The 13928-nt window shown below is 44.9% G+C and overlaps 1 protein-coding gene across 1 annotated transcript in view; it reads left to right on the top strand.

The window, feature by feature from the left end:
- Positions 1-10200: 10200 nt before the first annotated feature.
- LOC129457326 (A-kinase anchor protein 6-like) overlaps positions 10201-13928 on the top strand; it is a 65100-nt gene continuing 61372 nt past the window's right edge. Inside the window, exons 1-3 of the mRNA XM_055230940.1 lie at positions 10201-10310; positions 10898-11015; positions 12812-12939. Coding sequence (XP_055086915.1) covers positions 10201-10310; positions 10898-11015; positions 12812-12939 — 356 coding nt within the window. The remainder of the gene's footprint in view (positions 10311-10897; positions 11016-12811; positions 12940-13928) is intronic.

Raw genomic sequence — 13928 nt, 5'->3', positions numbered from 1 at the left:
CCTGGATCAATAAGTGGACATGAGAGGACAAAGAGAAGGAAAGAAGAGGAGAGGGAGAGAGAGAGAGAGGCGAAAAGCGGAGGAAAGAAGAGGACACAGAGAGAGAGAGGAGAGAGAGAAGGAAAGAAGAGAAGGAGAGGGATAGAGAGAAAGAAAGGAGAAAGAGGAGAGAGTGAGAAATGGGCAGAGATATGGAAGTTTGTTGTAAAGGAGAGTCTTTATAAAGAGGAAATGCCATGGAGAGAGGGCATTGAATCAAAAAAGGACCTAAATAAGATAATGGACATTACAGATAAAGACCAAAGCAGGACTAAAGCAGGACTAAAGCAGGACTAACGCAGGACTAACGCAGGACTAACGCAGGACTAAAGCAGGACTAAAGCAGGACTAAAGCAGGACTAAAGCAGGACTAACGCAGGACTAACGCAGGACTAACGCAGGACTAAAGCAGGACTAAAGCAGGACTAAAGCAGGACTAAAGCAGGACTAAATCTGGACAAAAGCAGGACTAAAGCAGGACTAAATCTGGACAAAAGCAGGACTAAAGCAGGACTAAAGCAGAACTAAAGCAGGACTAACGCAGGACTAAAGCAGGACAAAATCTGGACAAAAGCAGGACTAAAGCAGGACTAAATCTGGACTAAAGCAGGACTTCACCTAGGCATAAACAAAGAATAAAACAAAAACCTTAATTAAAAAAGCAGTATTGTCTTATATTTAACTTATTCATGGCTTCAGTTTTGTGGCTAATAGTTTTGGCAGCGGTCAAAATTTTTCATTATTCTTGACCCATCGATCAAATATAAAGAAAAAAAAAAAAGCTTAAAATTCCTCCTTCCTCTTTGTTCCCTGCTGAAACAAAATGATTCCTCTAACGTGAGTTTACAGGCTGGTACACACTGGTACAGGCCGATTCACTGCTCTCATGTCCAAATGAATAAAACATGGATTTCTGTCCCAAACATGAACTCCGACTCTGAGGTGATCAAATAAATAAAATAATGTTGTTCTCAAAGCAAAGGCCCAAAGCGCTGTCCATCTGTTTGTGATCCGACCCGAGCCCTCTGACCTGCTCCTCTCCAGGCAGGAGGCTCACTGTGGGACCGGAATATCAAAACATGCATTTACACATGGATTTATTGTTGTTTGGAAGAAATGTAGTGGTGAAGTGTGTTAGAACATTTTTGGAGTACAAGCATAGACTGCATAAAGAAGTGGACTAAGTGAGTGTTACGTCACCCACACTCCAAATGAAGCTCACCGAAGCTAGAGCGGTTATAGGACACAGTTTAGTTCCATATTTGGAATTCCAACTGCGAATGTCATTGCAACCAAAAAGCCAAAGGTCTGGAGCAAAAGTGTCGAAGGTAACACCCCCTTCCGCCTGCACCACTGGCTTGGAAGGGGCGTCGGCAACACTGTCATCCAAACTTGTCGCTAATGCTAGGAAAAGAAGGCGCCTGATTGGTCTGTTATTAATGTTCATATCTTGATTCAGGGATAAAATAGTGAAATAAAAACACCAGGGTCATGTAGAGCGGATTAATATGAACATTTTAAGACCAAAATGACGAGTCTGAAAGCAGCAGTTACAGAGGCGAATCACCGCTATGCTCACTTCCTGTTTGGAGTGCAGCTGATAACAGGTTAGCTATGTCCATTTATATATACAGTCTATGAGTACAATCTGTTTAAAATGATTAACATATTAAAGTGGAACTAGATCAACTTTTGTTTGCTCCTAAACTGTGTCCATGGTGTTTTAATAACATCGTCTTCCGTTACTAGCCATTTTGGTAACTGAAGTGAGAATTAGCTTCATTTACTGCTCAAAAACAGTGAAATATTGAGCGTGTGCTGCCTCCAGTGGCCTCTGCAGTTTACAGTACTATGTGACATCACACAGGACTCACCTGATTACAGACGATAGTAGTTGGTTTCGTAGTTGGTGTTACTAGTAATGGCAGCAGTAGCAAGCTGTAGTAGTAATAATACCTGTAGTACTTACCTGTAGTACTCGTCTAGCTCGTCTCGGTATTTAGCGTCTCAGCTTTGGAGATGAAGTCGTCAGTCTCACAGCTGTGTCACTGCCTTCGTTAATAAATCGGCTAATTACCAGAGCCACGTTCTAATTAACACGCAGACTAACAGAGGGATCAGCACATGCACTTTGTACAGAGGAGGGGGCAGGCGGGTCACAAGAGGGAGAAAAAGAGAGGAGAGGAGAGAAAGGAGAGGAACCAGAGGGCGAGAGCAGAGAGAGGACAGAGGGAGAGAAGGAGGAGCGAGAGAGAGAGAACAGGGGGATCACATTGTATGGGGTGGGGGTGGGGGGGGGTCACAAGAGAGAGAGAAGGAGGAGAAAGAGGAGAGAGAGAGAGCGGGGGATCAGCGCACGCACATGTTAACTACTACAGAAGGAGAACGGAGGGAGAGAAGGGAGGGAGACGGAGGGATAGATGAGCTGGGGGAGAACAAGAAGAAGGGAGGATTAGAATGAATGAGGTTAAAAGGAGCAGTGTAATTAATTTGGATTACAGAGTCCTGCGTTATATTGGACCAAATGAGACAATTGGATTAACAGATAAATTGTCTTCTTGTTTTCAAATGTAGAGAGAAGTGGTCATCACCCTCTCACCTCACGACGGGACGGTTTGAGGTTCTGTTCCCAAACATGTGGAACTTTGTGTCAACTTTGCATGTTCTCCCTGTGCCAAAGACCAAAAAGGACATTTATGGAAGTGGGGAAGACATAAAGTTTGTTGCAGGCACCTTTCTCTCTCTCCTTTCTCTCTCTCTCTTAATAACCCTGTCAGATTAGATGCTTTTGTTCTAGTTCTGGCTCTGGTTCTTCTCCTTCTCTCTTCCCCATCTCCTCTCTCTCAGATCGCATCCTTTTGTTGCTCCTCATCCTCTCTCCTCCTCCTCTCCTCTCTCCTCCTGTCCTCTCTATCCTCTCTCCCTCTCTTTCTTTGCTCTGGTTCCTCTCCTTTCTCTCCTTCCTCTCTTCTCCTCACTTTGTTTGCTGTGGTTCTTGTCGTTTGCAGAGTGGAGTAGTCAGCAGCTGTCAGACAGGGACAGGTGTAAATGAGACAGAGTCTAGTGAAGCAAACCCAAAACAGCAGCACACACCACACACACACACACACACACACACACACACACACACACACACCCCCCCACACACACACACACACACACACCCCCACACACACACACACACACACAAAATAAGAAAAGAGTCATCAGCAAGATCCATACAAACGTCTGCATTTAGCACACGAGGGAGGGAGGGAAAGAGAGAGAGACATCTGCATTAAACTCACGCAACAGAGAGAAGAGAGAGGAGAGATAGACGAGAGAGACATCTGCATTTAACACACATGTAAGGGAGAGATGGAGAGAGAGACATCCACATTTAACTCATAAAACACAGAGAGAGAGAGAGACACCTGTATTTAACTCACACAAAAGAGAGATAGAGGAGAGGGACATCCACATTTAACTCATAAAACACACACACACAGAGAGAGACACCTGCATTTAACTCATACAACAGAGAGAGAGAGAGACATCTGCATTTAACTCACGCAACAGAGAGAAGAGAGAGGAGAGATAGAGGAGAGAGAGACATCCACATTTAACTCATACAACAGAGAGAGAGACTTCTGCATTTAACTCATGCAACAGAGAGAGAGAGAGACACCTGCATTTAACTCATGCAACAGAGAGAGAGAGGAGAGAGACATCCACATTTAACTCATAAAACAGAGAGAGAGACACCTGCATTTAACTCATACAACAGAGAGAGAGACACCTGCATTTAACTCATACAACAGAGAGAGAGACTTCTGCATTTAACTCACACAACAGAGAGAGAGAGGAGAAAGACATCCACATTTAACTCATAAAACAGAGAGAGAGAGACACCTGCATTTAACTCATACAACAGAGAGAGAGAGACACCTGCATTTAACTCATACAACAGAGAGAGAGACACCTGCATTTAACTCACGCAACAGAGAGAGAGAGGAGAGAGACATCCACATTTAACTCATAAAACAGAGAGAGAGAGACACCTGCATTTAACTCATACAACAGAGAGAGAGAGACACCTGCATTTAACTCATACAACAGAGAGAGAGACACCTGCATTTAACTCATACAACAGAGAGAGAGACACCTGCATTTAACTCACGCAACAGAGAGAGAGAGGAGAGAGACATCCACATTTAACTCATAAAACAGAGAGAGAGAGACACCTGCATTTAACTCATACAACAGAGAGAGAGACACCTGCATTTAACTCATACAACAGAGAGAGAGACATCTGCATTTAACTCATACAACAGAGAGAGGGTAGAGAGACATCTGCATTTAACTCATACAACAGAGAGAGAGAGAGAGGAGAGAGACATCTGTATTTAACTCATAGAACAGAAAGAGAGAGAAGAGAGAGAGACATCTGCATTTAACTCACACAACAGAGAGAGAGAGAGAGAAGAAAGACATCTGCATTTCACTCATACAACAGAGAGGAGAGAGTGACATCTGCATTTAACTTATACAACATAGAGAGAGGAGAGAGAAGAGAGAGACATCTGTATTTAACTCATAGAACAAAAAGAGAGAGAAGAGAGAGAGAGAGAGACATCTGCATTTAACCCACACAACAGAGAGAGAGGAGAGAGACGTTTGCATTTAACTCAGAACACACACACACAGAGAGAGAGAGAGAGAGATCTGCATTTAACTCATATCAGAGAGAGAGGGGAGGGAGAAAGACATCTGCATTTGTTTCATAAAAGACAGAGAGAGATCTGCATTTAACATACAGGGAGAAAGAGGGGAGAGAGAGAGATGAGGGCATACGGGCAGACCTGGGAAAGAGGAGAGAGTGATGGGAGGACTATGGGGGGAGAGAGGGGAGGGTTTAGGCCTGGTTTTGGTACAGTCTGATCTCGGTTTAGTCCAGATGTGAAGCTTTGTAATCCTGATTTCATGTTGTCATCGAGGTTTTCAGGTTTTTTGTCTCAGCGGTTTTTTCGTGAAAACTTGTGTAGATGTTGATCCGTACTTAGTCCTGGTTCAGATCCCGGTCTAGACCCTGTTTTGGTCCTGCTTTAGTCCCTGTTTGGTCCCCGTGTGATAGTGAGCGATCAGCACGTCCAGGTCTGACCTTGTGCTCATTCAAACATAATGACATGGATTTATTCCTCTGACGCCTTTAATTAGAACGCTCCAAATATCGATCCACCCATCATCGGAGAGAGGGAGGAGGAGAGAGAGGGAGAGACGGGGGAGACAGTTTAATCATGTAGTCTCACTCACACCAACAGAGAGAGACACTGGTGGGGAGAGAGGGAAGAGAAAAGGAAGAGGGGTGCGTCAAAGTGGAAGGACAGGAGAGAGGGACCCATCATCTCCACTCGCACTTTGTCAATAGAAGCCAGAAACAATTTAATTATCACTGCTAAAGAAAGGTGAACGGATAGAGAGAGAGGAGGGAGGAGAGGGAGGGAGAGAGAAGGGGAACTGGTGGGAGAGAAAGAAAGAGAGAATAACAGAGGAAGCAGAGGGAGAGAGGGACAGAGAGAGACGGGAGAACAAAGAGGAAGGGAACAGTGCGGGATATTGATGAAAGAATGAGGGAGAAGAGAGTAGAGAGAAAGAGAGAGAGAGGAAACGAGAGGGAAGAGGAAGAGCTGTTCAAGATGAAACTTCAATTTGGCGTAAAATCATTTCTCAGGTTTTTGAGTGTCACTGTCCAGACTTTACCTCGTCTAAAGCAGTCGTCCTGTTAAACTGGGATTTGTCCTTACAGCAGATACTCAGCTATTGCACAGTGTGATCATTTTTAACTGTAAACCCTCTGGTAATGTGGCACTGAAACCCTTCAGTTTGAAGCATGTCTTTCGGGGAAATATGTCCTCACTGACATCATGTACGTTTGAGTTAGTGTAAACGTAGTGTGAAACATTAGAACACTCTCCTCACCCTGTAAACTCCCGTGGCCTTGTGTTTCCGGTGAGAGTGAAACATTAGAACACTCTCCTCACCCTGTAAACTCCCGTGGCCTTGTGTTTCTGGTGAGAGTGAAACATTAGAACACTCTCCTCACCCTGTAAAGTCCCGTGGCCTTGTGTTTCTGGTGAGAGTGAAACATTAGAACACTCTCCTCACCCTGTAAAGTCCTGTGGCCTTGTGTTTCTGATGAGAGTGAAACATTAGAACACTCTCCTCACCCTGTAAACTCCCGTGGCCTTGTGTTTCTGGTCAGAGTGAAACATTAGAACACTCTCCTCACCCTGTAAACTCCCGTGGCCTTGTGTTTCTGGTGAGAGTGAAACATTAGAACACTCTCCTCACCCTGTAAACTCCCGTGGCCTTGTGTTTCCGGTGAGAGTGAAACATTAGAACACTCTCCTCACCCTGTAAAGTCTCGTGGCCTTGTGTTTCTGATGAGAGTGAAACATTAGAACACTCTCCTCACCCTGTAAACTCCCGTGGCCTTGTGTTTCTGGTGAGAGTGAAACATTAGAACACTCTCCTCACCCTGTAAACTCCCGTGGCCTTGTGTTTCTGGTGAGCGTTTGCCGAAGACGCCTCTGTCGACGTGTGATTCATTATTTTGTGTCGTCCGTTTCTGCCTCTGCCTCGTCTATATTTAATTAAAATATCATTTTAAAATATAATTAAGTTTTTAATCCGTCCGTGTGCGTCCTGCAGTCCTGTCCCCGCGTCTCCGGCTCTATCGCCAAATTGGAAGACGCCCGCGGCTTTTGCACACACACACACACACACACACACACCGCATACACACATATTCTGCACACTGTACACACACATATTTGCACACCGCATGCACATTTTGCACATCGCTCACACACACATTTTGCACACCACACACACATTTTGCACACCACACACACATTTTACACACCACACACACACATTTTGCACACCACACACACATTTTACACACCACACACACATTTTGCACACCACACACACACATTTTGCACACCACACACACATTTTGCACACCACACACACACATTTTGCACACCACACACACATTTTGCACATCGCACACACACATTTTGCACACCACACACTCTTGTGGATTGGTTGCTGAGGTGAGGCACAAATGCAAAAAAATCCAGGAAATAAGTTAATTTTTGTGCAGAAGATTCAACATTTCACTAACACAGACTTTACCAGAGACCTGTTCAATTTCACGTGCCGAGAGAGGGGCCTTTTCAGGGCCCAAGTCCACAGTCCAGGCTCTTTTATTATGCTTAGTCCTGGTTTAGTTCTGGTTTAGTCGTGGTTTAGTTATGGTCCAGTCCATGTTGAGACCTGAGGACATATTTCCTGGTTGGGGACTATATTTCTCCTCCTTCAGTTCAGTCCTGCTTTATTGACTTGCTCATTTCAATGGCTCAAAAAATTGATTGAATGAATTTATTGTTTACAGGACCTGGTCTAAACCTGGTCTAAAACAGTTTAGTTTAAATCTGAACTACGGACTACGTAAAGATTAAACCAGCAGAATGAGAGGAGAGTCCAAGCCTGAACCAGTTCCAAACCAGGTCTACAGACTAAACCAGGGCTAAACCTGTTCATTTCTAGTGCTCCAAATCAAATTGAATGACTGAATCATGATAAATACATTATGTAAATGAAAACTAATTAATCAATAACTGTCATCTTTAAATGGTGAGCTCCCCACAGGCAGAGAACAGCTTTGAACTTTCAACAAACATATTTTGTGATATAGTGAAACTGTAAATGTGCTTCAGATTCAGTTTAAAAGGAAGCTCCCTCGCTCTTTACCAGCAGATAAATGGTGTATTTGTTTCGTTCATTGAAACACAGTTGACAGGTGTGTGCTGATTGGTCAGTTTCAGCTCTGTGTCCACTCAGACTGTTCAGCTCTGACAGTCTCACTCCTGTTTCTCTTCTCGCTCTTGTAACTGTCACAGCTCCTCACCGAAGATGCTGTTTCTCTCTCTCGTCTTCCCCCTGACCCCCCTCTGTCTCCTTCTCTCTCCCCCAATCTTTCTCTTCTCTTCCCTGCTTCTCTCCTCCCTTTTCCTCTCTTTTTACTGTCTGTCTCCAACTCTCCCTCCTCTCAAATCTGCCCTCTTTCTCCCTCTCTCTCTTTACTTGTCTCTCATTTTTTAGTCTCTCCCCTTCTTTCTATCCCTGTATTCCCCCCTTTGTCACGGTCTTCCATTGTTCATTTCTTCTCTTTCTCTCTCTCCTCTTTCTCTCTCATCCCCTCTTTCTCCCCCTCTTTCCCTCCCTCTCTACTCTCTTCTGTCTCTCCCTCCAAACTCTGTACTCCTCTTTTTCCTTCCTCCCCTCCCGCGCTCCCTCCTTTCCTCTTCTCTCTCTTTCCCTCCCTCTCTGCACTCCCTCCCTCTCGCCTCTTCTTTCTCTCCCTTCTCCTCTCTCCTTCCTCTCCCCTCTCTTTCCCTCCCTCCCACACTCCCTCCTTCCCTCTCTCCTCTATTTCCCTCCCTCTCTTTACTCACTCCCTCCCTCTCCCCTCTCTTTCTCTCCCTCTCTCTTCCCTCTCTCCTCTCTTTCCCTTCCTCTCTTCTCTCTCCAATCTCTCCTCTCTCTCCTCCCCTCTCTTACCCTCCTTCTCTTCTCTCTCTTCTCTCCCTCTATTCTCTTAAGTTTTGATTGACACATATTGCCGCGGGTGAACCCCAGGAGGCCTCACTCATTCACACAAACATGGCTGAACACGAGCGGACTGAACGTGTGCGAACCGTCCAGGGGGATTCTGGGTAAACGGACACACAAACAGCAGATCCAAAATGGCGCCCGTGTGGGTCCAGGAGCAGTTACATATTCATCAAACTCACATCGATCTGGACTCACACAGAGCTGTAATACAACCATAATACAGGCGTCAGTGTCCAGAAACCAGGTCTAAACCAGGACTAAACGGGGACTGAACCAGGACTGAAACGGGACTGAACCAGGATTAAACCAGGTCTAAACCGGGACTGAAATGGGACTGAACCAGGACTAAACCAGGTCTAAACCGGGACTGAACCGGGACTGAAACGGGACTAAAAGAGTTCCGAACCATGTCTAAACCAGGACTAAAACAGGTCTAAACCAGGTCTAAACCAGGACTAAACGGGGACTGAACCAGGACTGAAACAGGACTGAAACAGGACTGAACCAGGACTAAACCGGGTCTAAACCGGGACTGAAACGGGACTGAAACGGGACTAAACCAGGACTGAATCAGGACTAAACCAGGTCTAAACCGGGACTGAAACGGGACTGAAATGGGACTAAACCAGGACTAAACCAGGACTGAACCAGGACTAAACCAGGACCAAACCAGGTCTAAACCAGGACTCAACCGGGACTGAACCAGGACTAAAAGAGGTCCGAACCATGTCTAAACCAAGACTAAAACAGGACTGAACCAGGTCTAAACCAGGTCTAAACCAGGTCTAAACAAGGACTAAACCAGATCTAAACCAGGACTAAAACAGTACTGAACCAGGACTAAACCAGGTCTAAACCAGGACTGAACCAGGACTGAACCAGGACTAAAAGAGGTCCGAACCGTGTCTAAACCAGGACTAAAACAGGACTGAACCAGGTCTAAACCAGGTCTAAACAAGGACTAAACCAGATATAAACCAGGTCTGAACCAGGACTGAACCAGGACTAAACCAGGACTAAAGCAACACTGTCAAACTTCTCTTGATTAGGACAAACAGCTTCACAACCTGCACTTTTACTGACAGAATGAAAAGAGTTCCATTTCATTGAAAACACAATCATATATTTATATGGGTCCAGTACGTCTGGCGCATTAATGCCTCATATTCAGACATATACAAGCCCTATATCCCGGTAGCGCCTCCACATGGACACATTTCCATCTGATGTGTGGTACTTTGTCTGGGCTGCACAATGTCGCTCTCCACTCAATAAATGATTTAAATAAACAGCTCGGAGGCTCGCGATTGGCCTAAACCACTCGTATACACGTCCACGTCTCGGTAATGCGCCCACAATTGGCCCGATATGAGAAAATCAAGGCACGCCACTCGCCCGCTCTACCCCGCTCCCTCCGCTCGGCACACGCACCACTCCAGAGGTAATTGCATCCACAGCATATGCAGATGAGCCAGTGTACAAACAGACAGCACTAATATGGCCGCCATCGAAGCCGTCCAACAACGCAAAGGTCATCCAATCTACGGCGTGCGCGCGGGCTCAATCAGGACGCTAATAAAGCAAAGCAGAAACACGCCAGACGAGAGGTGAGCCGATACTGTAGTCCTTCAGAACTCAGCTTTTACTCAGAAATGAACTGTTTCACAATCTGCTCTCTGATAACTGCAGATTGGTTTGGATAACGCAGTTTATACAGTGCAACAACAGTACGGCAAAATGTGTTTGGGTTCAAATGCTCATTACTTTTGGAGTTTGAGAGTGCTCTAAAAATAAAACTTAAATTGGCTTAACTCTTCAGGGACGTTAGTGGATTAAAAACACAGTGTCATCCTCTATCAGACGGTTGGAGTGATCAATTTCAAACTCGATTTCGATACCAAGGAATTGACTCAATACTCTATACCGATCACGATAAGATAATGCAATTTTCATATACAAAATCATAGTACTTTTATCTTAACATGAGGTCTTATATTTGTCCTGAGACAGCTCTAAATCACACTAAAACTGTCCAGGAAAGCTCAAATTTCTTTCAATATCGATACCTGCTCAAATTAATATCTAGTTTCAATATTAGTTTTATTGTCTATTATTATTTTATGTCCGATACTTTTGACAGCCCTAGATGGTTGTTGGTTATATTCCCGCTGTACTCTGCCCGTGTGTCGTTGAGCCTGTGGGTGCGTCGCAGCGGTCGTGGGAGCAGACTGGCAGCTGACGTGGCTGCCAATCTGCTCCCATCTGCCCCAGGGCAACTGTGGTCAGCATGGAAGTTTCTCTCCACCAACAAAGTGACTGAGGAGGGACACAGTGGGAGACTCACACTCACGTCTCACGATAAAAATGTCATGTGTTCGACTCCTTGTGGAGTTTGCATGTTCTCCCTGTGTCAGGGTGGGTTTCTTCCATCAACCCAAACATGAATTATACGTCAAATCCTCCTGAACAAGACTAGCTCAAGATCATTCCCACAACTCCTGACAGGTTAAACCCAGAAACACCAAAGTGTGGGTCAAATGCAGGTTTAACCGAGAGACGTGGAAGGATGGGTCAAATCCAGAAGATGAATTTCCCTCACAAGGAATTAATAACATAGTATATAGTGTGTATATTGTACACCTAAGCCCCAATGAAAGTTTGGACCGAGATGCGTTTGTGCTGAAATACAGGAAAAAATCACAGGCCTTTTCATTTTTACTTTGGGATACTTGTACTTGTAATACTACCTCTACTACTACTTATACTTATATTATACTTATAAAGGTATTGCTGTGACTCTGCGTGCTACCTCAGAAAGGGCCCCTGATTGCAGAGCCCTTGTGGTAAAGCCTGTTGTGTTACAGAGACACTTGTGTCGTCTTTATGTAAGTGCTTGACATGTGAAGTGTGGTTCAGATGTGACACGTATGTAGCGTGTGTGTGAAGTCTGTATGTCTGTTTTAAGCCTGTCTTAAGTCAGATTTAAGCGTGTCTTAAGCGTGTCTTAAGCGTGTCTTAAGCATGTGATATCGCACCAAGACACTCTCCAAAGGGCGCGTCTTTCACCCAAACAACAGCAAACGCACAAGAGGACGAGAATGAGGAGGTAATCAGAGAATACAGGAGAGGGTTAAGAGAGGAGAGAGGGAAGAGAGAGGGTGGAGAGATGAGAGAGGGAGGAGAGAGTGAAAGGAGACAGGGAGAGCATGGAGGGAGAGAGTAGAGAGAGAGTGAGGAGAGAGGAAGGAGAAAGTGAGAAGAGACAGGGAAAGCATGGAGTGAGAGAGCAGAGAGAGGAAGAAGGACAGGGGAAAGTTCAGTAGAGCTTAGACACTTCAGGAGAAGGATGAGGTTTAAGAGAAGGGCGAGAGAAGAAAGGAAGAGAGAGATTAGAGGATAAATGAAGTTTTTCTGTGTTTCTTCCTCAGCACTGTTTAGCTCCAGCCATAAACCTTTTTCATTGTGTTGTGAGAAACTGTAGTGCAGCTGTTTTTGAATGTAACGTGAAGGTGGAGCTAACACTTTAAACCAATCACAGAGGAGACAGTGTGACATATTGTTGGTTAAACAATCTTCAAACTGGGGGTATTATGCAAAATATTTTTTTTTAGTTTTTTTCCTTGTTCTAACATTGTTCCCTCATCAAAAACATGCGTAATCTAGCGATCTCTCCCGGGTCCTATTCAAACTCTCCTTATGGTTAGCTGTAAGATTCTGTACAAGGCCCCGCCCACACGCCTATGTCACCCACGCTCCCACACGACAATTCTGCATAAATGTACAAAAACATGATACAAAACTGTACACAGCAACTTGACAAACCTAATGTGATGTTAATAATTTGTTTGCAACAAATATAGCATTTTGAAAAATATAAAAGGTAAAATGCTGATCTAAATATGTTATGAGTTAGCAGTTAATACCCCATAGAAGTAAAATACCCCCTCTTTAAAAACTGTCAGTTCATGTGGTTTTGAAGACATATCCAGGTGATGCAGCGGCCGTCATTATTGGAGGGTGCTCTGGCCTCAGACGGCGACATGTGAACGCTCTTTCTCCCCTCCTCTTCCTCCAGACTCAGGTGTTTTGTATGTCCTGTCTGATGCAGGTGGAGTTGATGTCATCTCAATTCGAGGTCCAGAGAGCAGCGCTGGAGCAGATGGCAGTGAGACTGAACAGCCTGCAGTACCCCAGCCCCGCCAGCAGGAGGAGCTCTGCACAGACTAGGGCCAACAGGTACATGGTCCTAAAGTGGTAGTTTAACAGCTACTTTTACCTTTAGTTTAGTAGAGATTGGCAATTCCAGATCTGAAATGATCCAAATGATTCTAGTGAAGGTGTGTGGAGTTTCAAAACATAGTGGAGCACTTCCTGTATTACCACATGATGACATCACAAGGTGGAACAGAGTGTTTACTGTTTACAAAAAGAACATTATAAGACAGATCAGAGAACAGTCTATAAACACTCAAGGACTCTGGCTACACAGTTAGATGATATAAAGTCTTTGGTGATCTTTGTCCAACCGAACTTTTGCGAGCCGTAGTTTTCATGTCCCTCTTCATTTGAACACCTCAAATCTCTTCTTCACCAAACAGAGAGAGGAGGGATTGTGAAAAGTGAGGAGAGAGAGTGTAAAAAAGAGAGGAGGAAAGTGTAAAAGAGGAGAGAGTAAAAAGAGGAGGGAGTAATCGCAGAGGTCCAGGCAGTTCCCAGAGAGCGGAGCGAATGAGAGCTTTGGTTCCACTGTGTGTGTCCGATTCAACCAGAGAGAGAGGCTATCGTGCACTTACACATGAGAACTGAACCAGAACTGAACCAGGACTGAACCAGGACTGAACCAGGACTGAACCAGGACTGAACCAGAACTGAACCAGGACTGAACCAGGATTAAACCAGGACTGAACCAGGACTGAACCAGGACTAAAACAGGACTGAACCAGGACTAAAACAGGACTGAACCAGGACTGAACCAGGACTGAACCAGGACTAAAACAGGACTGAACCAGGACTGAACCAGGACTGAACCAGGACTGAACCAGAACTGAACCAGGACTGAACCAGGATTAAACCAGGACTGAACCAGGACTGAACCAGGACTGAACCAGGACTAAAACAGGACTGAACCAGGTCTAAACCAGGACTGAACCAGGACTGAACCAGGACTGAACCAGGACTAAAACAGGACTGAACCAGGACTGAACCAGGACTGAACCAGGACTGAA

Source organism: Periophthalmus magnuspinnatus, chromosome 22, assembly GCF_009829125.3.
Source record: "Periophthalmus magnuspinnatus isolate fPerMag1 chromosome 22, fPerMag1.2.pri, whole genome shotgun sequence".
NCBI lineage: Eukaryota > Metazoa > Chordata > Actinopteri > Gobiiformes > Gobiidae > Periophthalmus > Periophthalmus magnuspinnatus.
Note: the sequence above shows the minus strand (reverse complement) of the source record. Positions and strands in the feature narration are given on the sequence as shown.